Source organism: Arxiozyma heterogenica (assembly GCF_036370985.1).
Source record: "Arxiozyma heterogenica strain weizmannii chromosome Unknown scaffold_22, whole genome shotgun sequence".
Lineage (NCBI taxonomy): Eukaryota > Fungi > Ascomycota > Saccharomycetes > Saccharomycetales > Saccharomycetaceae > Arxiozyma > Arxiozyma heterogenica.
In genome coordinates, this window is record NW_027042675.1 from 126,068 (window position 1) to 147,914 (window position 21,847).

At 30.7% G+C, this 21,847-nt stretch overlaps 10 protein-coding genes across 10 annotated transcripts; 4 read left to right on the forward strand and 6 right to left on the reverse strand.

The window, feature by feature from the left end:
- Nucleotides 1-42: 42 nt before the first annotated feature.
- PWA37_002786 (uncharacterized protein) lies at nucleotides 43-813 on the reverse strand (the record flags this gene model as incomplete). Its single annotated transcript, XM_064859339.1, has 1 exon — nucleotides 43-813. One exon carries the CDS (start codon nucleotides 811-813, stop codon nucleotides 43-45), a length of 771 nt encoding a protein of 256 aa, XP_064713809.1.
- A 493-nt stretch (nucleotides 814-1,306) lies between these two features.
- On the forward strand, nucleotides 1,307-2,764 carry ISC1 (inositol phosphosphingolipid phospholipase; the record flags this gene model as incomplete). The annotated part of the gene is made up of 1 exon (XM_064859340.1): nucleotides 1,307-2,764. The coding sequence occupies one exon, from the start codon at nucleotides 1,307-1,309 to the stop codon at nucleotides 2,762-2,764; it is 1,458 nt and encodes a 485-aa protein (XP_064713810.1).
- An 818-nt stretch (nucleotides 2,765-3,582) lies between these two features.
- Nucleotides 3,583-6,636, reverse strand: PWA37_002788 (PH domain-containing protein; the record flags this gene model as incomplete). Its single annotated transcript, XM_064859341.1, has 1 exon — nucleotides 3,583-6,636. One exon carries the CDS (start codon nucleotides 6,634-6,636, stop codon nucleotides 3,583-3,585), a length of 3,054 nt encoding a protein of 1,017 aa, XP_064713811.1.
- A 1,740-nt stretch (nucleotides 6,637-8,376) lies between these two features.
- TOS4 (Tos4p) lies at nucleotides 8,377-9,735 on the forward strand (the record flags this gene model as incomplete). The annotated part of the gene is made up of 1 exon (XM_064859342.1): nucleotides 8,377-9,735. The coding sequence occupies one exon, from the start codon at nucleotides 8,377-8,379 to the stop codon at nucleotides 9,733-9,735; it is 1,359 nt and encodes a 452-aa protein (XP_064713812.1).
- A 217-nt stretch (nucleotides 9,736-9,952) lies between these two features.
- SWI6 (transcriptional regulator SWI6) lies at nucleotides 9,953-12,361 on the reverse strand (the record flags this gene model as incomplete). Its single annotated transcript, XM_064859343.1, has 1 exon — nucleotides 9,953-12,361. The coding sequence occupies one exon, from the start codon at nucleotides 12,359-12,361 to the stop codon at nucleotides 9,953-9,955; it is 2,409 nt and encodes an 802-aa protein (XP_064713813.1).
- Nucleotides 12,362-12,861: 500 nt separating this feature from the next.
- VTA1 (Vta1p) lies at nucleotides 12,862-14,046 on the forward strand (the record flags this gene model as incomplete). Its single annotated transcript, XM_064859344.1, has 1 exon — nucleotides 12,862-14,046. The coding sequence occupies one exon, from the start codon at nucleotides 12,862-12,864 to the stop codon at nucleotides 14,044-14,046; it is 1,185 nt and encodes a 394-aa protein (XP_064713814.1).
- A 577-nt stretch (nucleotides 14,047-14,623) lies between these two features.
- Nucleotides 14,624-15,772, reverse strand: SAM1 (methionine adenosyltransferase SAM1; the record flags this gene model as incomplete). The annotated part of the gene is made up of 1 exon (XM_064859345.1): nucleotides 14,624-15,772. One exon carries the CDS (start codon nucleotides 15,770-15,772, stop codon nucleotides 14,624-14,626), a length of 1,149 nt encoding a protein of 382 aa, XP_064713815.1.
- A 930-nt stretch (nucleotides 15,773-16,702) lies between these two features.
- PWA37_002793 (uncharacterized protein) lies at nucleotides 16,703-17,170 on the reverse strand (the record flags this gene model as incomplete). Its single annotated transcript, XM_064859346.1, has 1 exon — nucleotides 16,703-17,170. The coding sequence occupies one exon, from the start codon at nucleotides 17,168-17,170 to the stop codon at nucleotides 16,703-16,705; it is 468 nt and encodes a 155-aa protein (XP_064713816.1).
- Nucleotides 17,171-17,495: 325 nt separating this feature from the next.
- On the forward strand, nucleotides 17,496-18,074 carry PWA37_002794 (YbhB/YbcL family Raf kinase inhibitor-like protein; the record flags this gene model as incomplete). Its single annotated transcript, XM_064859347.1, has 1 exon — nucleotides 17,496-18,074. The coding sequence occupies one exon, from the start codon at nucleotides 17,496-17,498 to the stop codon at nucleotides 18,072-18,074; it is 579 nt and encodes a 192-aa protein (XP_064713817.1).
- A 581-nt stretch (nucleotides 18,075-18,655) lies between these two features.
- PWA37_002795 (PSP1 family protein) lies at nucleotides 18,656-21,565 on the reverse strand (the record flags this gene model as incomplete). The annotated part of the gene is made up of 1 exon (XM_064859348.1): nucleotides 18,656-21,565. One exon carries the CDS (start codon nucleotides 21,563-21,565, stop codon nucleotides 18,656-18,658), a length of 2,910 nt encoding a protein of 969 aa, XP_064713818.1.
- Nucleotides 21,566-21,847: the final 282 nt, after the last annotated feature.

Here is a 21,847-nt window from a genome sequence, read left to right on the forward strand (position 1 = left end):
AAATATAAGAATAAGTATATGTATAGATATGTATATAAATGTCTATATTTCACTTTCTGATTGTTGGTCAGATTTTTCATTTTTCAATGCTTCAATCAGTAACTTTCTACTTTGAATAATAAAATTGCGTAATCCGTCGGGTTGTTTTAATGTATCAAGAAGCAGTGTATGATCTTCTATATTTCTTAACTTTGGTATACTATCTACAATCTTAAATGGTTCCTCATTCTCGTTTAGTGATGTTTCTAGAATAATTTTACATTCTCTATTTAAGTCGGTTTCATCAAATTTATTAAATGTAAATATTACTTGAGGTGGAGTGCCTCGGTCCTGATTTCTATCACTGTTTGCATCTTTCCATTTATTACTTTCAATTTTCAATCCAAGTAAATTTTCATATATTGAAACCTTCTTTATTTTCATCTCTTTCCTCTTTATTACTTTCTCCTTTAATTTCAACTGCCTTTGTTTCTCTTTACTTAACAGAGTTTCTGCTCTTTGTAAGTCTTTTTGTAACAATTGTTCCTGTACCTGCAATGTCTTCCATTGTGATTCATATTCATCAATCTTACTTTTGATTTCTTTATTATTTCTTTGGAGTTGTGCGTATTCTTTATTTAATTGGTCATTATAAATTTTCAATTGTGATAATTCTTTGGTTAAGTCATTTTCCTCCCGTGTTAACGATTCAATTTTTGTTTTATAGTCTGTGTATGTTTTTCTTGTTAAATTTAATTTATTTAATAGATTCTTATTAACAGTGTTTGTAAATACATCTATCTTCTCCTTGACAGTATCGAATTCTTCAAACATAATGTTTCCTTCATAAAATTAATGGATTTTTCGTTAATGTGCTTTAAAGTGTGTTAATTTTTCCTTATTTCTTCTTTGCTCTGTGCAACAGCTGTTACTACTTTATCATATTTTCTTGTTCTTTGATACTTTTCCCTTTATCTTTGTTTTTGCTCTCTCCCTTTATCTCTCTTTCTTTCTTAGTGTGTGTGTAGAGAAAACTCGAGAGCAGCTTTGTTTGCTTAACTTTTTACGGCTTACAGCTTACAATCTTTAAATTTTTTTCATAAAGTATTAAAACAAAATTGGAATCCTTTTCTCGAGAAACACAAAGAGCATTAATATACTCTGCCATTATCACTGTTGATATGTAACCTACAATGTGTATATGTATTTATAGTTATATATATATATATATATATGAAAGTACGAGTAGCTTATTCAAAGATTAAATGGTAGGCAGAATAGGTAATTGTCTAATATAAAATCATACATTTTTTCAAATTTTATTATTATGACTCAGGTTGCTGAAGAAAGACAAATTAAATTTTTAACTTTCAATACATGGGGCTTGAAATATGTCTCTAAACACAGGAAAGAAAGGTTAAGAGCAATTGCAGATAAATTGGCCGATACATCAAACAATAATGGTAATAACGGCAATAATAACAATAGTAATTTTAGTAGTAGCAGTAGTAAAATAATACCTTTACATGACTGTATTAGAAATACAGCAATGGGAGGCATCATCGAAGAGGATGCATATCCAGAAGGTGAAGGTTTGATTGACTATGATTTCGATATCATTGCATTACAAGAAATTTGGTGTAAAGAGGATTGGGACTACTTATTAGAAAGATGTAGTACTAAATATCCTCATTCCAGATTATTTTATTCTGGGATATTAACAGGCCCTGGATTAGCTATCCTATCTAAAATCCCTATTCAATCAAGTTTCCTCTATAGATTTCCAATCAATGGCAGGCCAAGTGCCTTTTTCAGAGGTGATTGGTATGTAGGGAAATCCATAGCGATCACTAAATTGAAACCTATAGATGCAAATTATCCACCCATCGTTGTTATGAATAGTCATATGCATGCACCATACGCTTTAACTGGTGATGCGGCTTATGAATGTCATAGATCTGTGCAAGCATGGGATTTCAGCCAATTAATTAATCTTTATAAGAAAGCAGGATATGCAGTTATTGTGGTTGGCGATTTGAATTCGAGACCAGGTTCTTTGCCACATAATTTATTAACACAAGAGACTGGGTTAGTTGATTCTTGGGAACAACTCAATGGTGAAACGAATTTATTCGATTTGAAGCGCATGAATCCATTAGACCAGTTGAAATACGGTTGCACTACATGTGATTCTTTATTAAATACTTGGAGAGCAAGTAGAAGACCAGATGAAGCATGTAGATTAGATTATGCTTTGATTGACTCAAAAAGGTTAAAGACATTGGATGCTGGTGTAAGATTTACAGATAGAATTGAGAATGTTGGTAGTTTCTCTGATCATTTTGCGTATTATTGTAAGTTGAAAGTATTACCTTTACATAATAATCACAATAACATTAATGGTCGTTCAGATGAGGAAATAAATGGTATCAGTAATGGGAGAGACTTACAACTGGTTAGATATTCAAATTATGAAGCTTTACTAAAATGCATCGATAATTATATGATAACTGCTAGGAAACAAAAATTCTATAGAGGCCTTCATTTCTTAACATCTATTTTCTTGTCAATTGCATGTATGGTGGTGACTAGTTTTACATCAGCAAAAGCAAGTTGGTCATCTGTTTTTTGGGTTTTGTTTGCTGTAGTGGTCACTGTGACAGGTGTTATTGATGGTTTAATATCATTCCTTTTCGGTAGAAATGAAATTAGAGCACTTGTTGAAGTTCAACAGGAAGTTCAGGATTCACAAAGAAGTCTACAAGAGATTCTTGATAATCAATGATTATTATCAAAATCACTCTTTTCGTTTTTGAATGTTTCAATCTTAGACTTTTATAGATTTTTTACAATATACATACATATATATATATATATATACGGTTAATATATGATGAGTATTAACTCTTAGACCTTTTAAGGAGTTGTTTATACCTGGTTTAATAATAATAATAATAACAGTTATGGATATCAAAGAAAATTAAAGAAAGCATGGTAAAAATCTGTAATGAAAAGTAAATCCAGAATTTGGTTAGTCCTTCTATTCTTTTGTGTAGGATAGTAACTGTTTATACTAAGAAAAGTAAATGAGAACTGGTACATTATTCAAGAATAACTAGCGGATAGCAGTACCTATTTTAGCCATAATGGTGTAATTATTATATGTTATTTCCTCCTAGAAAAAGATATAATACAGAATGTAATAATGAAAAATGTTTATTTATTAAAAACAGACAAAGTATCTTATTATAAAAATCGATATGTAAAAAATACCTCTTATGACCTTACATTATGTATCTTTCAATGATAAATGCTATAAAATATACAAACTTGGTCTTTATTATTTTTGAATGTTATATTACAAGAATAATTTAGACCCTTTGGGTTTAGATAAATGTATATATGCCTAACTTTTTAACTATTACAACTATAGCTGGTTTATACTTTGGAAAAGTATTGAGTAAGTTCGCCATAGTTATTATATGTGTTTGTATATGTGTTTGTATTTTTTGGAATTTACACTATTGGTTTGTATATAATCTAAAATTATGTGATATTTAAAATAATGTTTGATAACAAAATGAATGTTAGTAAATTAATAGTTCAATTAGAATATGGGTTCTTTGTTGGAGTATTTGGCATATATTGAGAAAATCCGCTTCTATTAATAGTAGAGTTATCTGGCGGTGGAATTCTTCCACCCTTTATTGGAGTAGTATTTTGTGGACCAAAAGAGTTATTTCGATAGTTAACTTGAGATGGAGGGGGTATTCTTGGATATCCATTCATTAAATGTTGCATCTGAGATTGTTGCTTAAAAGTTTGTGGAACATGTAAGTCATTACTTGGTTTATTGTAATAATTTGAAGGATTAGTGTTATGTAGTCTTGATTGGGTTCCATGAAATTGAGAAATATTTTGTTTTGAATTAGCGTTAGAAGTTACAGTTGTAGAGGTGGGAGTACTGTCTTGGGTCAGATAATGTAAATTTATACTTGTGCTTGACTTAGGAATAAACTGTGTACTAGGACTATTTGGCATTTGTTTTTCTACCCCTGAATTAGATGTCTTTTCATTTTGTTTACTATAAAAATTTTGAGTTTCATTTATTTGACATTGCTCGAAATATTGAGGATCAGTTACATCAACCTCATTGCTTTGGTTAATATAAGGTTGTTTTTGGTTTGCTAATTTTGATTGTTTCTCTTCAATAAATGAAATATTATTTAAATGTAACCCAGATATAATACCTGGATCAATTTCGTCATCAGGAAACATTTGTGGTTTCATACTGAATCTTTGGTTAAAAGAATTGGAATCTTTTCCACCTATTAATGCATTTTTAGACTCATTCATGGAAATACCATTAATCTTGTCTATCAAAGTAGGTAAATCCTTATCTATGTTATCTATTCTTTTAACTGGTATATCATCAGCATCTTTTTCATCATCTTCATTTGCACTTGATTGTTCATCTGAATACTTTTTTATATCAAAATTTGAAGAATGTGCTGAAGCATAATCTAGTTCATCGTTGTAATCGATAGGTTCCTCAATTGCAGAAATATTGAACGGTTTATTATCCGGACTGATTCCAACGTATTCTTCATAAGGCGATTCATAACCCTCTGTACCACTTAGATCTAGAGTTTTTGGATTATTATATTTGGGGGGAATGACAAAGTCATTTTTTTTATTGTTTAGATTTGGAGTGTTTGTTAATGAATTTTCAAAGGAATCAAGATTATTGGTATAGGTATCATGAATTTTATTCAATTCCCTTTGCGGACTCAATGGACTGTAATTCTTATGTGTCTCTGGTTTAAATCTGTTAGAGTTATTTGGAGTCCTCTCATTGATGTCTTGATCATTTAGTAAAGAATGTCTTTTTACAGATATTGGTGGAGAAAGTACAGATTCACTACTTTTGGAATTATTTGGTTCCTTAACTATAGAGCTGTTATTGTTTGGAATGTCATTTTCAAAAGTTGGTTGATTACAGGAAGATGAATTTGAACCCACTCCAGATACACTGACTAATTCTTTCGGTTTTACAGTTGGAGACGAATATATGGTTGGTGATTTACTTTTTAATCTACATCCGGTATAATTATGTTTAGTTATCTTTGTTACCAATAATTGGTCAATTTTTTCATTCCAATCTTCATTATTCCAGTGTGATGTGTCGTTGGAGTTAATAATCTTTAGGATATCTTTTACCTCTAAGTAATAGATAGCTGGTAAAGTAGGCACTGCAAACATCAGGGATCTTGGATCGTTTCTGTTTGCTATTAATTGTTTGGGTCTACCATATAGATTAAATGCATTCATTGCGGGTATCAGGAATCTGATAATAGTGTCATATGATGGGACGCCTAAATGCTTCTCAGCCATAATAAAAATGCTACCATTTTGGACTGAATCTAATGAAGAGTCGAACGAAATTGTGCCGTCTAACTTTATAATAGTGGAGTTATCAATTAATAATGGTGAAGAAGGATAAACTGCATATAAAGCGGTCGCTTCTGTGACTGTTGCCATAGCATTCTTCTTTGTAATTTTTTTATCATGTTCATAAAATCTAATTATACCGTTCTGAGTATTATGATTATTTAAATTATCTTTGAAATTGTTCCCATTATTTGTATGATGCTGTGTATCATTTCTGTTGTATTTTTTGCTTTTCCATTTCAATTCTCTCTTTGAGGTGGATTGAGAAATGACCGCATAACAACGTTTCCATGGCATCCCTGCTCCAAATCTGACACTAACCCATTCGGAGTAAGTAAATTTATTATCTGTTGCCATAATATTCTTAATATCCCCCAATTTACTACCTCTTGACGAAAGAAAGGCACCTGTGTAGGCTTCTTGTAACGATAAGTTTTCGTATAGGGACAAGCGAATAGCTGCAGTCCATTCATGGTAAGATTCTAGATCACTGAATTTGAGGAAATATCTATTCTTCAAAGTGGTAGATATGACAAGGACATTTTCCAAATGTGAAAATCTTTTGGATTTATCATTTAGAATAAGTGAATCATTGGAATCTATTGGTCTTAATGTTGCATCGGTGAAATTAATATATTTAGGTTTTGAGACGGAATTTTTAAAATTTGAATTATTATTATTATTGTTGTTGTTGTTGTTATTATTGTTAGTTAAATCATTTGCGTTCCATAGTGCTAGTTGTGAGCCTATAATAACAGCATAATATTCTTTCCAGATTCTATCAGATGGTGTACCGTCATTCTTAAGATCGTGAAGAAGTAGAATGACGCCTTTGTGATATCTTCTATGTGATTGAGCAGTGAGTAATGTGACGATTGGTACCAATTCTGGAGACAATTCTTTATTAGAAGGATCTCCCAAGAAATATATATCATCTGTAAATTTAGGAATATTCGGTGATGCATCTGAATTCAATAATCTTTTTCCAAATGTGGCTGCAAGAGACCCTATTTTTGGAGTGGAAGTATTAGATATTGTAGATGATTCATCTAGACTGTTGCTATTCGAACCAATGTTGTCACTTTTGTTGTCACTGTTTGTATTAGTTGAGTTACTGTTATGATTGAAAAAATGTTTAGTGGATAATGATAAACTTGAAGATGTTGAATCAGATTTACTTTTAGATCCTGAAAAGAATCGTTTCATTTTTATAAAATGATATATGCACGTGTGTGAATAGGTATATTAAAATAGTGGTTGAATGTATGATTTAATTGATAGTAATGTTTAGTAATATAGTATGTTTTGAGTAATTTACCAAGGAAATGAACTATTCACTATTTTGACCTCCTTTCTATTTTATTATATTTTATTATATTTTATTATATTTTATTATATTTTATTATATTTTATTATATTTTATTATATTTTATTATATTTTATTATATTTTATTATATTTTATTATATTTTATTATATTTTATTATATTTTATTATATTTTATTATATTTTATTATATTTTATTATATTTTATTATATTTTATTTTCTTTAATTTTCAATCTTTAATGCCTTTCTTCCGTTTATGTTTACTTACTTCTTCTTTACTAGTTTTTGTTTTTGTTTACAGTTTACTTTGTTTTTTCTCTTCATTTACAGGAAATCTCTTACAAGTAAACAAATAATCAAAAAAACAAAAAAATTTTTTTAAAGGGACGTTGCTTGAAGCCTCGAGAATTTCAGAAAATTGTGCTAAGACGTCATTTTTTTTTTTTGTTTTTTTGTTTTTTTGTTTTTTTGTTTTTTTGTTTTTTGTTTTTTGTTTTTTTATGTTCTTCGAAGCTTTGAATGTTGCCTTTTTCTTTTTTCTCTTTCCAAGATCAGAAAAAAAAAGGGGGAGAAATTGTAACCCTAAAGCAACGTCAATTTTGTTTTCCTTTCCTTTTTCTTTTGTTTGTTTCTTTTTCTTGTTTTTCAAAAACTTATTTTGCAACCCTTACTAATAAAAATAAATTTACGTATAATGTGGGTCTACCCTAACAATCTTACTTTGAATCGGAAAAAAAAAAAAAGAGACAATTGTAATTTGTGAATAGTCGCATAATATATAGCCATTTGAATATATGAAAACTTATAACGAATTTACAACTCCATATAAATTAGCTTATGGCAGGTTAGAAAAAGCTACGATACTGTTGTTGCTATCGTTGTTTTTAAGCTTTTACTTTTATTTTTATTTTTATTTTGTAATTTGATATATGGACAAGAGCATTATATATGATTAGTTGATGACTTATGAACATGTCAATATAAATCTATGTACAGCTTATACTTAGCTTGGTAGGTAGGTGTCGAAAGAGGAATACAAGCATTTCTTATGAATTCCCATATCTTTGTCTCTTGGAAAAGCCTTATCACCTGTCAATCTTCTTAGGGTAGAATAGCTACTAAAATAACATTAACCAACCAACCAACCAACCAACAGTAAAATAATTGCTACTGCTAATGGTGCTGTGTCTTTTTCTTTTTTTTTCCAATTCGTTTTTCGTGTTTTTGTTAAATTTGTGACGCGTCTTTTTCTCTATTTTTGTAAACGCGTAAACACCAAGAACGCGTCAGCTTGGTATGGAATATTATTTAAATTGGAATAATAAACATTATGTAGACCACTGGAGATGGAAAGAATTTAGTTTTTTTTTTTACTTTTGAAGTATATACTGTAAGATATGATAGCTGTGTTTGTACGATCTTTTTCTTGTTCAACTATATCATCACTGTACCTGTGTCTTCTCCCACTTCTTCTTTTTCCTCTTCTTCTCCTCTTCTTCTAAAAAAACAAAAAGAAGATTGGTTTCAATTATTATTCCATGCTACATATTTTTTCTTTTATCAAATCAGCTATATACAATAAAGTCAATTAATATTCAAACCTCTTTAGCAATAAAAATAATGTCATATCAATTCCCACCATCATCACCAATAGTCGGTGATTTTAATAAAGACAAAGAGCTTCATTTTAAAGGGACTTCCATCCCAAAGAAATTGGAATTTGAAAATACGAACTATAATGCTAAAAATACAATCATAAACCAAAATAATAGTGGTGTCCACTATCCAACACCTTTGCCCTCTTCAAGTATAGGTAATTTGTCTTCTTCCCCAATTAAAAATACAGTACCTATTCAGACTTCTTCTCCTTCCTCTTCTTTCCTTTCTCCAGTGAAGAGGGGCAATGGCGCTAATATTACATCTTCATTTATCTTAGAAGAATCTCCTATTAACAATAAATTAGTGATACCTATTCAATTACATCCTAATGAGCCCGCTACTTACAAAATTGGTCGTCAGTCAAGCAGTTGCGATGTCGTTCTACCTAAATTTAAATTGATCTCAAGAAAACATGCAATTTTGTCATATTTTCCTGGAAAGAATCAATTGAAGTTGACATGTCTGGGCTTAAATGGGTTGATTGTCGCTTTGCCACGTCATATTTCATGCCATCTAATGAGGCGTCGTGACAACCAATTCGAGTTCTCTTCTAATGATAATCTTGATATTGTTGATAAGGAAAAACAATTATTGAAAGAACAAAATTTGACCTCCTTTGCATTAAGGAAAGGTGATACTGTTATATTGCCCTTTATGAATAACACAATTATCGACTTTCGTAATGTGGAAGTACTTTTGACTATGAAGCAACTATCGTTTCGTGATCATGTTTTACATGAAAGAGAAATTTCAAAAAATCAGATAGATTCAGAAGTTTTGAAACCATTGATACAAACAAATATTGTCTCAGATACAATATCTCCGACTCCAATCAAACCATTAAAACGTTTCTCTCCATTCCTGGAATCCTCTCATCAAGATAAAAAGAGTAAAAATCATGTGAGAAGATTGACAAAGTTTGCAGAGCCCAAGAGATCCACTGAAGAAATTATTGATTCTTTGACAAAACGTGGCATAGATTGTCAAGATTTACAACACATCTTAGCCAACTACTTGGCCTTTGCAAATGTACAACAGACACCTTTGTCTTTGTTAAGAGATGCTAATTCACAGATAAAAGCCTTGAAGAAGGAGGAAGTACGTGCATTATTAGCAAATGAACCTTGTATTGGTGTCATATATCGTAAGGGGAAAGATGCAGCAGGTAAACCTTTAGAAGAAGAATACTACTATGACTTAGAGAATGATCCAAACCAAGTTAGAAAATTTAATGTTCTATCTATTAAAGGTGGTAGAACAGGTTTAAGATCTTGCAGGAAAACGCATAAGCAATATTTTTGGAAAAAACCAGCTAAATAGAAACCTAATAATAGAGTAAAGACTGATAAAAAACTATGTATGTATGAAATCGTAACTTAGTTTATACAGTGTTGGAATTTAATTTAATGTATATGTAATTGTATGTATTTATGTATAGGTGTATTTGGAAAGAGAAAGAAGGAGAAGAAAATCATACAGCGGTGTTCTTTTTATGAAATAAATATTTAACATATTTCTTATATTTTGCTTTCATTATCTAGACAATTGCATGTTTGTTTAAGAATTCTTGCATTTCATTAGTATCCATGTCTTGAGGATCTTTTGATGATATAGCTTGCAAAAGACCATCTAGCATGCTGTCAACCTTAGATTCATCCACTTTTAAGCATAGAGCTAATACTCTTCTAAATTTGCCTTCTAAGTCCGATTGGTTTTCATGAATATCATTTAATATAGTTTGTAAATATTCGTCATTCTTCTTATAAGCATTTATTCGTGTCTTCAGTAATGTGGAGGAAGGTAATTCATCCTTTATTTTGTTGACATCATATTTGGATCGTATTTGTTTCATAACATTTTCTACAGACTCCTCATTCAATAACTTTTCAATGTCTCCATGATACTCATTAGTTAGCTTAGTCTCTAAGAAATCATGAATCAAATTAATTCTAAATGGTTCATCCACATCAAAATCTCCAGAATCCCAATCAATACCAGCAGTTTCTTCTGTTGAAATACCTAATCTTTTCGATTCTTCTATGAAATTAGTTTCTTCTTTTTTGATACCTTTTTGCAAATTTATTAATTGTTCTTTTAAAAGAATGTATTCGTCATTTAACTGTTTCGCATTTTGTAACCGTTCTCTGGTTAGAGCAAGTTGTTTTCTTTGTGAATTTAATTCCTCATGCAATTTAGACAGTTTTTTCTTATGTTCAGAAAGTTCATCTTCATAATCTTTTGTTACATCTGACAGTAACACTTTTAAGTCGTTAATTAGACTCATGGTATCTGGTTCTTTCATTGAGTCTAGTTTGAAATTGGTGGTGGAGTTATTCTTAACATGATTCACGTTATTATCCACATCGTCTTTACTATTTTTACTAGTATCATTTGCAGGAGGTGTCAAGCCCTTGTCCTCGGTATAATTACCACTAGCAGCTATCGGTGTGGCATGAATACTATTAGTATGATTGCTATTATTATTATTTTCTGTAATATTAGAATCTTTTAACGCCCTAACACCAAAATCAACCGGTCTTAAACCGGATTTATTTGCAATATATGGGTCTGCTCCGTACTCTAATAGTGCGTCTACAATTCCTACATTACCTAACCTTGCTGCAATATTTAAACATGTGTCACCATTTGAATCCTGTAAGTTTAACATGTTTACTAAGACCCAATTTAAAGTTAAATTTTTCAAAATTGGATCTACATCATGTAGATTTGATATTCTATCTTCCTTTTTCACAATCCAACCCATTAACACATCAAGATAATATTTTGCGACTGAAGAACAACCAGCGACACCTGATGTGATAACAATATGATGTAAAACAGTTCTGTTCATATTATCTTCGAGAATCAGACATGGATATAAATAGTCTAATAGTTCTTCAAAAGTTCCAGAATCGTAATTGTTTGCTGATTTCACTGCTTTGACAAGAGGTGATTCACCATCATTGTCCCCTAATAATCTATTTGATCCTAATTTAACTAGTGATTTCACTAAGTTAAGGTTGGCTATGGAAGTGAGCCAATGTAATGGTGTGTTACCATGTTCATCTACTGGGATATTTAGATTTAATAATACATGAGGAAACATAGCATCTAATTCTTGTAGCAGAGCTTTTTCGACCAAATTATAGGATTGTTCATTTGTTGAGTAATTATTATTTTCACCAGTTGATGGGAATAACAATTTTTGTAAGAATGTCTCCAATTTTAGTCTCTCATCTTTGTCTATAGCAGATGCAGTTGGGATTGTCTTTTGGATAGTTAATGGTACATTTACGAAGTTTAGATGTAAATCATGTTTATACAAAGGAAAAGAACTAAAACCTTCACTTAAAGAATGGTCTAATTTAAGACTCTTATCTAATTTCACTTTTTTCAATGGGGATCCTAATTGTCTTTGTGGATCAGTACTTTGCGAAAAAGAGTCTGTATTTCTTTTAGAAGTTGTGGAGCTGGTCATAGTTGTGGTGGTATTATGGTTGTCCTCAGTACTACTATTCTTATGTATATTCGTTATTGTTTTAGTTCTATTTGTATCACTAGTTAATTTATCTTTGAATATATCATAAAGATTAGCTTTTTTTAAAATTTGAATAGCTTTTTCACCGGTAATCCATTTATCACCATTAGCATCTGTGTCAACCAAGACACCAAATTTGGTCAGGAGTAAATTTTCTTTATTTGTATCTATTAAAGTCATGTCCTTATTTGTTACATCATTACTATAGTATTTATGTAATTTTATTGCATCAATTGTAAATGGATTAGATTCTGTTTTTGACAAATTAGGGTTAATATTATTATAATCATTCAATTGATCCAATATGGGTAAAAATGGTTTCAATGTGATATATCCATTTCTTGTATTTCTTTTAAGAACAATGCAGGTGCCATCATTCAAATACCCAGTGATATCAACAAAAGTCATATTAATTACTAATTAGAGGTATTATTATATTGTGAAGTCCTTAATAAAACTGATTTATAATAATGCCACTATATATATATATGTATGTATGTATGTATTTTAGTTTAACTTTTTTTACTACACGAAGAGACACTTTAATTGGTTCAGTTATTTATAATTTTTCTTCCTAAAGTAATGATAACAAAAAAAAGGCACTCTATAATATCACGAAAGATGGTGTTACTGTCAATTAACCAGTTGGGTGAATAATAGCCAACTATGTACAGGTTTGTATTATCTCTATCTATGCGCTTCTTCTCCTGTCTAGAAAAGTTCCTGTTTTTGAAACTCTTCAAAAATTTTCCATATTTTTTATATTCTTTTTAGAACCGCACATTTAAAAATGGAGGATAAATTGTTAACTTATGAAGAGCAAGCTATTAGTTTACAATCAAGGGTAGTGATAGGAATATAAAAATATAGATTCGTGTGGAAATATCTACTTTATCTTCCTGATTAAGATGACTATTAATAGGGTAACAATAGCTAGATTATTGAAAACTGCAAAAGATTTTGATGCAGTCGGATTAATAATTATAAGTTATTATTTAAGGTTATATCTTGTAGAGAAAATTTTGAATGAGGTTAATAGACCTGAGGAGTTGACTGAATTAGCATCTAATTTGTTAGATAGTATTGAACAATTTAAGACTGGTGTGTTAGCGTCTGATGATAATGATGGGGAAAATAATGTTAAATTGTTAATTAACGATCAGGATAAGGCAAAGGTATATTTTATTAATTTTGCAATGAATCTGTATAATCAAAAATTAGAACAACTGTCAAAGGTCACGGACAACCAAAATAAGGAGGAAAATGTTAGTATCAGTGGTAATAATAATGTTGAACAAGATTTAAAGCGTGGATTTTGGTGTTGTATTGATCTATTTAAAACAATTTTGCACATGTGGAATTTTGATTCTGTATCAGAAAATAATGGTGGTATTGAAGAACAGCAACAGGAACAGCAACAGGAACAGCAACAGGAACAGCAACTTATACAGAAAAGATTGAAATATTGTAAGTTGTACTTAAGTAAGATTGCTAAAGGGAAATTGAATAATAAGGCAAATGGAAAGGTTATTGAAAGTTCACCAGAGACTCTTCATCTTAAAGAAGATAACTATAAGGAAGAACAATCAAATTCGATAGAGGACGAACAAAAAAAACAAGAGAAGAAAGAAAAAGGAGGAAAAGGAGGAGAGATAATTGGACAGGAAACTGGTATATCAAATGATGAACATGATGACGATATAAATGAAGAGCATAATAGCATAGATGGTATCGATAATAGTGATTCGAATTTTCAACTACCCCCTGTTCCAACTGATGTGCCAGATAGGAAATTAGAATTAATAAATCCTGATGTTGATAGTGAATATGAAATGGAACACAAGACTTTGGGATATGAGGAAGAAACAAAATGTAGCAACGGGGATACTTCCTTGGATGGGGTTCAGTCACATCATTATAATAATCATCATCAATATTCTAAGGATGAATTGGTAGAAATGATGGATCAAGCTTCGAAAATAGAAAAGATACAAAAATTGGCTAAATATGCGATAAGTGCGTTAAATTATGAGGATATTGTCACTGCAAAAGATCAATTAAAGGAAGCGTTGGATTTATTAAATACTTTATAGCATAATAATAGATAAATACTATAGAGAGAACACAGAGAGGAATTCAGTTGGAGGAGGTGGTAGATAATGTAGCATATTTGCATCCAATCAGTCTAATGCATTGTGAACATTTAGAGCATTAGTTGACTAATTTATTTATTTATTAATAGGAACATGAATATTTTTTTGTTGAAAAATAATAAACTATATAAGTATACAATATATGCACATATAAAAACAAAATTTGAGGTGTCGGTATATTGGCACCAACATGATAAATCATTTGTACATGATTAGAAAGAAAAAAAACACACAAATTTATACATTTAAGTATATCTTTTTCTTTTTTTTTTCTTTCATTCTTTCTTGTTATTAAGTTGAATTAATAATATTAGTAAATGACAATGTTCATCTATGAATATAGGAAGGGGTGAAAGGTCAAAATGAAACAACAATATGGTGTTTATCTATAAAACAAATAATAGAAAAAATGAATGTTGAATATCAAAGATAAGTAGGAAAGGTGAGTGAGGAAGGGGGTGGGGAAAAAAAAGAGAAAAAAAAAAAAGATGAAATAATTAAACAATCATCTTTTCATTTAAAACTTTAAAGTCTTTGGTTTTTCCCATGGGTAATCTTGGTTAGTGAAGTGACCGTAGGAAGCAGTTGGCAAGTAGATTGGTCTAGCCAAATCTAATTCCTTGACTAAGATACCTGGTCTCAAATCGAAGTTCTTTCTGATAATGTCAATAATTTCTTCATCAGACTTTTCGGCAGTACCGTAGGTGTCAACGTGTATAGATAAGGGCTCAGCAACACCGATAGCATAAGAAAATTGAACAGAGACTCTCTTACATAAGCCAGCGGCGATCAAGGATTTGGCGACCCATCTAGCGGCGTAAGCAGCTGAACGGTCGACTTTGGAGTAATCTTTACCGGAGAAGGCACCACCACCGACGGCAGAGGCACCACCGTAAGCGTCGACAATGATCTTTCTACCGGTTAAACCAGCGTCACCTTGAGGACCACCGATAACGAATCTACCGGATGGTTGAATGAAATACTTAGTATTTTCATCTAATAATTCAGCTGGACAAACTTTTTCAATGATTTCAGACTTTATCAACTTTCTTAGTTCTTCGGTGGAGATATATTCGGCGTGTTGAGCGGAGACAACGATGGTATCGATTCTTAATGGGATCCATCTGCCGTGATCTTCCTTATACTCGATGGTGACTTGGGTCTTGGTGTCTGGTCTCAACCAGTCTAAATTACCGTGTCTTCTGGCATCAGCCATAGCCATGTTCAATCTGTGAGCTAAAAGGATGGTTAATGGTAAACCTTCTGGGGTTTCGTCTGTGGCGTAACCGAACATAATACCTTGGTCACCGGCACCGATGTCTTCGATGGCTTTTTCCTCATGGACACCTTGGGCGATATCTGGGGATTGTTGTTCGATGGCGACAAGAACGTTACAGGTCTTGTAATCGAAACCTTTGTCAGAGGAGTCGTAACCGATTCTCTTGATGGTGTCTCTGACAATTTTTTGGTAGTCAATGGTGGCCTTGGTGGTGATTTCACCGAAGACCAAGATCATACCAGTCTTGGCAGCGGTTTCACAGGCGACTCTGGAGTGCGGATCTTGCTCCAAACAGGCGTCTAGGATAGCATCAGAGACTTGGTCACAGATCTTATCTGGGTGACCTTCACCGACGGATTCAGAAGTGAATAAGAAAGTACCAGCCATTTTGTCTATTGAATTGATGTATATATGCGTGTATGCGTGCGTGTTTGTAAGGTTACTGCAAGAGAAGAGGAGTGATTGGAAAAAAAAAAAAAAAGAGAGAAAAGAAAGACAAAGATGAAGTACCAGAGAAGATAGGAGACTAACTTGTCAGAAAAAAGCACAGAGAATTCGTATGCCCTCGAGTATTTTCAACTTTATATATAATGGTCATCGCTAGTGAAATTATTTGGACGATCTTGGAAGAGATATTTCCTAGTAGGATGGATATATTGGAATTAAATGTGGGCATAACAAAAGAAAAACAATCAAAAATAGAGAAAAAGAAGAAAGAGAAAAAAAAATTTTTTTTTCATCTCATCGGATTTTCCTCATAAACATTCGATCGTATAAAATAATAGGAGATGGAAAATAGGTGAATACAAAAATAAAAAATAAAAAAAAAACAATTTTTTTTTATTTTTCGGGCTAAGAATGTTTCGCCTATTTGTGGTAAAAAGAACAAAAAGCGTGAAGGTTTTTGATGTTGGTGGTTTTTTTTAAACGATGCAGGGTAAATAATCTTGTTTTTCTTTTTTTTTTTTTGGTCCGTTTTGTCCATTTTAGTTTGGAAGACACCGATAAAAGTTGAAGTGAAAGAGATAAACCCTATCTTCTACATGGACATCTATACAGGTAAAATATGGGGTACCCTAACAACTAACAACGACGTGTTGTTCATTTTACTGTTTCTTCCACGTGGTTTTCTGGGAATAAAAAAATATAAGGAAATAAATAATAACGTGAGACTTTTTCTTGGATTCTACTGAACAGTGATTTTGTGTTTGACTTCAATTGTTGAATAAGGAATAGTAAATGTGACCTGAGAGGAAGTCACGTGTGCTTGGTCTGGCTTATAGTGTTTTTTCACGAAACCCTATATTTTTTTAGTGTCTATCTGTTTTTTTTTTTTGGTTTTTTGGTTTTTGCTTTTGCTTTTGCTTTTGCTTTTGGTATAAGCGTAAGGGAAATAAATTGCCGAGAAAATAAAAGAAAAAGACTAAAACGAAAAAAAATAAATGTGGTTTCCCACAGTTTTTGTAAAATGTTCTTGGTTTTCTCAAAAAAAATTAAAAAAACTGTGTAAGTCTCTAACAATAGAAAACAATACGAGGAGAATAAAAAAACAAATGAAAAAAAAAAGGTTTGCTTTTCTTCTTCAAATTGTGTAAGTCCTTTCTTTTTTTGTTTTGTTTTGAATTTTTTTTTATTACGGTGTTTAAATTTTGTTATTGAAAAAAAAAAGAAAAGAAAAGAAAAAATAATTATCGCCTTCCACAGAAAATGTCCAGTAAAAAAAGAAAAAGAAAAAGAAAAAACAAATTCGTTTGCAAAACTGTGGATTACGTGCTTTTGTGTCATGTGGTTTCTGTGGCAACCCAAAAAAATTTACTGTTTGTTTTTTTTTTCTCTTTCTAATCCTTCCCCACCCCCTCCCCTTTTTTTTTTCTTTTTTCTTTTTTCTTTTTGGTAATATTCATTGATTTATTTTTATGTCAAATTCTGACTTTTAATGTCATTTGTACAAATTATAGCATATTGGTATCCTTTCATTACGACATATTGCAGCAGCAACATTGGTTTAACTCTATTTAAACAATACTATATATATATATATATATATAGTAATATACATACATCTTTAACCCAGCAGGTTTTATTAGTAGTTTTGGTTTAACTAATAAAAATGAAGAGTTTATTAGAGGTTTTGAATAAGCATGAGGTGATTAAGGATCTTTTTCCAAAAGTCACAAATCCTGCAAGCTTGTCTTTATCTGGGACTCTATCCATTGAGTATCCACACCCAAATGTCGTGGTCAATCAAGGTAACAAATTGTCTCCTAAATTGACCCAAGAAGCCCCAAAAGTCACTTATTTGGCTAACAACGACTTTCCACTAAATCTAGATAAGTGTTATACATTAGTAATGACAGACCCAGATGCTCCTTCCAGAGTAGACCATAAATGGTCCGAATATTGTCATTTCGTCCAGACTGGTATCAAGTTTCACGAACCAACTGGCGGCTTAATAACTAACGGTCATAAAGTAGTCAAATATATGGGACCAGGTCCTCCAGCTGGCACTGGTGAACATCGTTATGTTTTCCTTTTGTTTGAAGAGATTGAGGATAATCATATCTTTACTTCCATTGAAGAAAGAGTCAATTGGGGATATGGCACACCTGCCACAGGTATCGAAAAATGGGCTCTTGCTAACAAATTAAAATTGTTGGCTATAAATTTTTTCTTTGCTGAACATGACTGAACGAATAAAACAGTGTTGTGTTATGTTATATATGGAGTTTTCTTTTTTTGTTTTTTGTTCTTTTTTTTCGTCGTAACGTTGACGATTTTTTGATTTGTATATATATATATACAGTACAGTATAATTTTATCTATGTAACGTATGTAAAAAAGATAAAATAAAAGATAATAATAATAATAAGAGAACCAAGAGAAGATAGAACTAAACACAGTTATATATATTATTAAACATTGTTAAAAACTTGAATCTATTTCATATCTTTTTTTCTACCTCATTTAATAAAATATGTATTCATTTACAAAATACAGAATTAAGTATTACAAATTATGGTTAAAAATATTATGGTAACGTAGTAATTAAAAATAAGAACAAAAAAAATTTTTTTTTAAAATATCTATATATAGGCACGTCCATACGTATATATGTATGTATGTATGTATTATGTTCCTCTATAAATGTTGGTATGTGTCTGTGTTTATTTTCTTATATGTTTTGATCTGGTTTAATAATTGATATCTCCTAATTAAGAAGAAGAAGGTAATTAAGAAGAAGAAAGATAATTATGAAGAAGAAGAAGATAATTATGAAGAAGGAGAGGAGAACAGAGCTTTCACTAATTCTTTATAAACGCCAATTTGGAAATCATCCAACTTCAATTGATTCAATGCTGGTGCTGCAAAGAATCTACTAGATCCATTTTGTTGCAAATTTGTGTCACTCAAATCATCGTTAATGTAATGCGGCGTCATTTCCTGATACATCTTTAATTTATGTTGTTGATTATCACAATATAATTTGTCTATATTCAAATTGTTTGGTATAGCACATAACCAGATACGTGTCTTATAAAACTTGAATAATTCTTTGATTAATTCTCTAAAATCATTACGTTCTTCACATATATAATAAAATGTTAATTTCTTTCTATCAAATTGGAACTCAGCATTAAGTATTTTAATGTTTAATTTCGTACTGTTGCTGTTGGCTTCTACAGCAGTACTATTATTGGCATTATTAGAATTTGTTGCAGATGATGATGATGGCGAGTCATGATTATTTAATGATTTTAATTTTAGTTGTGCAATATGTAATGCTTTCAATTCATCTTGAAATTTATTATGTAAATTGGAACTGACTTCCCATGGTGTGGCAAATCTGACTATCTGTTTAGATGGAACTACTAATTGAATTAATTCAATGACATCGTATAGTTTAGGGTCTAATTCATCAGTTAATCTCTGTGTAGCATTGACTAAAGCGTTAATAAACTTACTATTAGGATAATGTTGATCTCGATTTGTAATCAACGAGTCAAAATGGATTTTTTTCTTTAAAAAATTTATCATTAATGCCATATCTAAATTTATAACTGGTTCTACTACTAATGCCAAATCCTTACCACGGTCACCATCGATAATGATCAGATCTCCACGTTTTATAAGTAAGTTACTATTCGATGGGATTGATAATAATTCTAATTTACCATTCTTCAAAGAGACTAACACTAAGGGTTTATAATGTAAGTAAGTGGATGTGGAATTATTATTACTATTAGTATTATTTTGAATTGATGCATTGAATAGTCTTTTGCCACCATTGGTCGAAACAGCATTATTATTATTGTTGTTAGCAGTAGTGTTTGTACTACTTTTGGATATAAAGGTATCAGATTGTGAGTTATAACTTAAATTACAGCTCTTTAAAAATGATAAAAACTTTGAGACTGACTTTTTAATAGTCATATATTCAGAATCTTTATTTTTATCATTGTTATTGGAATCGATATTTAATAAACCTTTAATATAATCACCAAAATTATAGACTTGTTCACTTGAAAAATAATTTTTACCACATTCCTCGTATATTTTTTGCAACTCAGAAGATGATGTTAACTGTCTTGTATTTAATAATATTAATCCATTATCTTGGTTATTACTGTTGTTATCGTTGTTGTGATTCATATTATTATTACTATTTGTCGTTATGTTATTATTGTTATTGGTAGAAGAAGCATTAACGTATCTTGTATTATTCAAATAATTCAAATAACCATATTGATTATTCTTTTTTGAATTGCCATTGGTATTCTTATTTCCATTCATTGAAAATAAAGCAGGTTGTGTGTTTCTTCTTTGATTGTTATAATTATTCATTATTGGATTAGTAAAATCAGTATTCATACTACCGATATTATTATAGGTTTGTTGTATGGTGGTGACATACCGCTCATTCTGTGATGGCATATTGGACAATTTACTATATGGGTACCCATTAGTATGTAGTTTAGTATCAGAAGGATTAATATTGTTGGTATTATTGAACATTTGGCTCAATAAGGTAGCAGGACTCCGTAGACAAACACTCTGCGGTAATAAGCCATTATCATTTGATCTTTGTAGTGTAGCAATGCTATTAGAATTATTATTAAGTTGGTCATAATAATTAAGATTAGGATTATTTTGAATAAGATTAGAATTATTTCTATTTGGTATCATTTGGGTATAATCATTCTGACTGTTAAAGTGATAATTATTTAATAGTCCACTGTTGTTAACCATATTTGGATCAATATTATGATAATTACTAATGCTGTTATTGTTACCATAATTATGATGAATCAAAGAATCAGAAATGTAAGAAGATCTTCTTTCACTAGCAAAGAGAGTCTGTTTATTTGGTAGAAACAAGTCGCCAGCACTTGTGATATTTGAATTCATAGTATTACTATTGTTGGCAGCAGCAATGTTAGTAGTGGTAGTATTGTTGCTATTCACATGATTACTAGTACCATTAAAATTAAAGTTATTAAATGTTAAAACAGGTTGACCATTTGAAGTTGTCGTAGCATTAGAGTTGGAAGAATTTACAATGATTCCGATGTTGTTATTAGACTTTTTATTAATTTCCGAGAAATTGAAGATAGATTTTCTTCTACCATTAGATTGGGAACCGCTTTTAACAATATTATTACTAATGATATTACTACGTTCATATGGCAAACCAGCAGATTGAAACATAGATATATCGTAATTACTTGTTGGTTCCATCGAATTACTTTCTGATTCATTTGGAATGATCTGTAAAGATGGGAAAGTCACTTTACTTACCCTTTTCTTTGGATCAACATTTTCAAATTGTTGCTGTGAATCTAATTTAGTTAAAGGACTAAAGTGTTCATTACCTATTAATGGAGAATGGTTAGTGGTTGCAATTGTGGTAGAAGAAGTGGAAGTAGAAGTAGAGTTTGTTGTATGATCATGATTGTTGTCGTTATGATTAAAGCCTTTGATGAAGTCAACTCTGTTAGTAATATCATTTTTATCAAATGTACTGTTGTCGTTATTGGGATTAAATTCATGTTGAAAATCCGTCAAAGATTTGTTACTACCATTTTTAAATAATAACTTTTCATAATAATTTTTCAATGCAGGATTATCTGAAATACTAGTAGTGCTACTGATAGAAGGTAATTCCATTGAATCCATTGTCATTAGGTTGAAAATTAAATAGAAGGTAAATTTTGTCAAAAAGTAAAAAAATAGAGATAGAATCGAAACAATTGATTAGTAGACTATAAACAAGCAAAAATGGATTATATCACAGGGTTTAGGAATTGTAGTAAATAATTTAATTAAAAAGATAAATAAAAAATAAAAACTTTTAATGAAAAAAGAGAGAATAGTTAACACTTGATGTGATTCTCTTAGTTTAAAATATATTGGAGAATGCAAACGTTTATATAGATTACGGTTACGTATGCGTAGGTAGGTGGA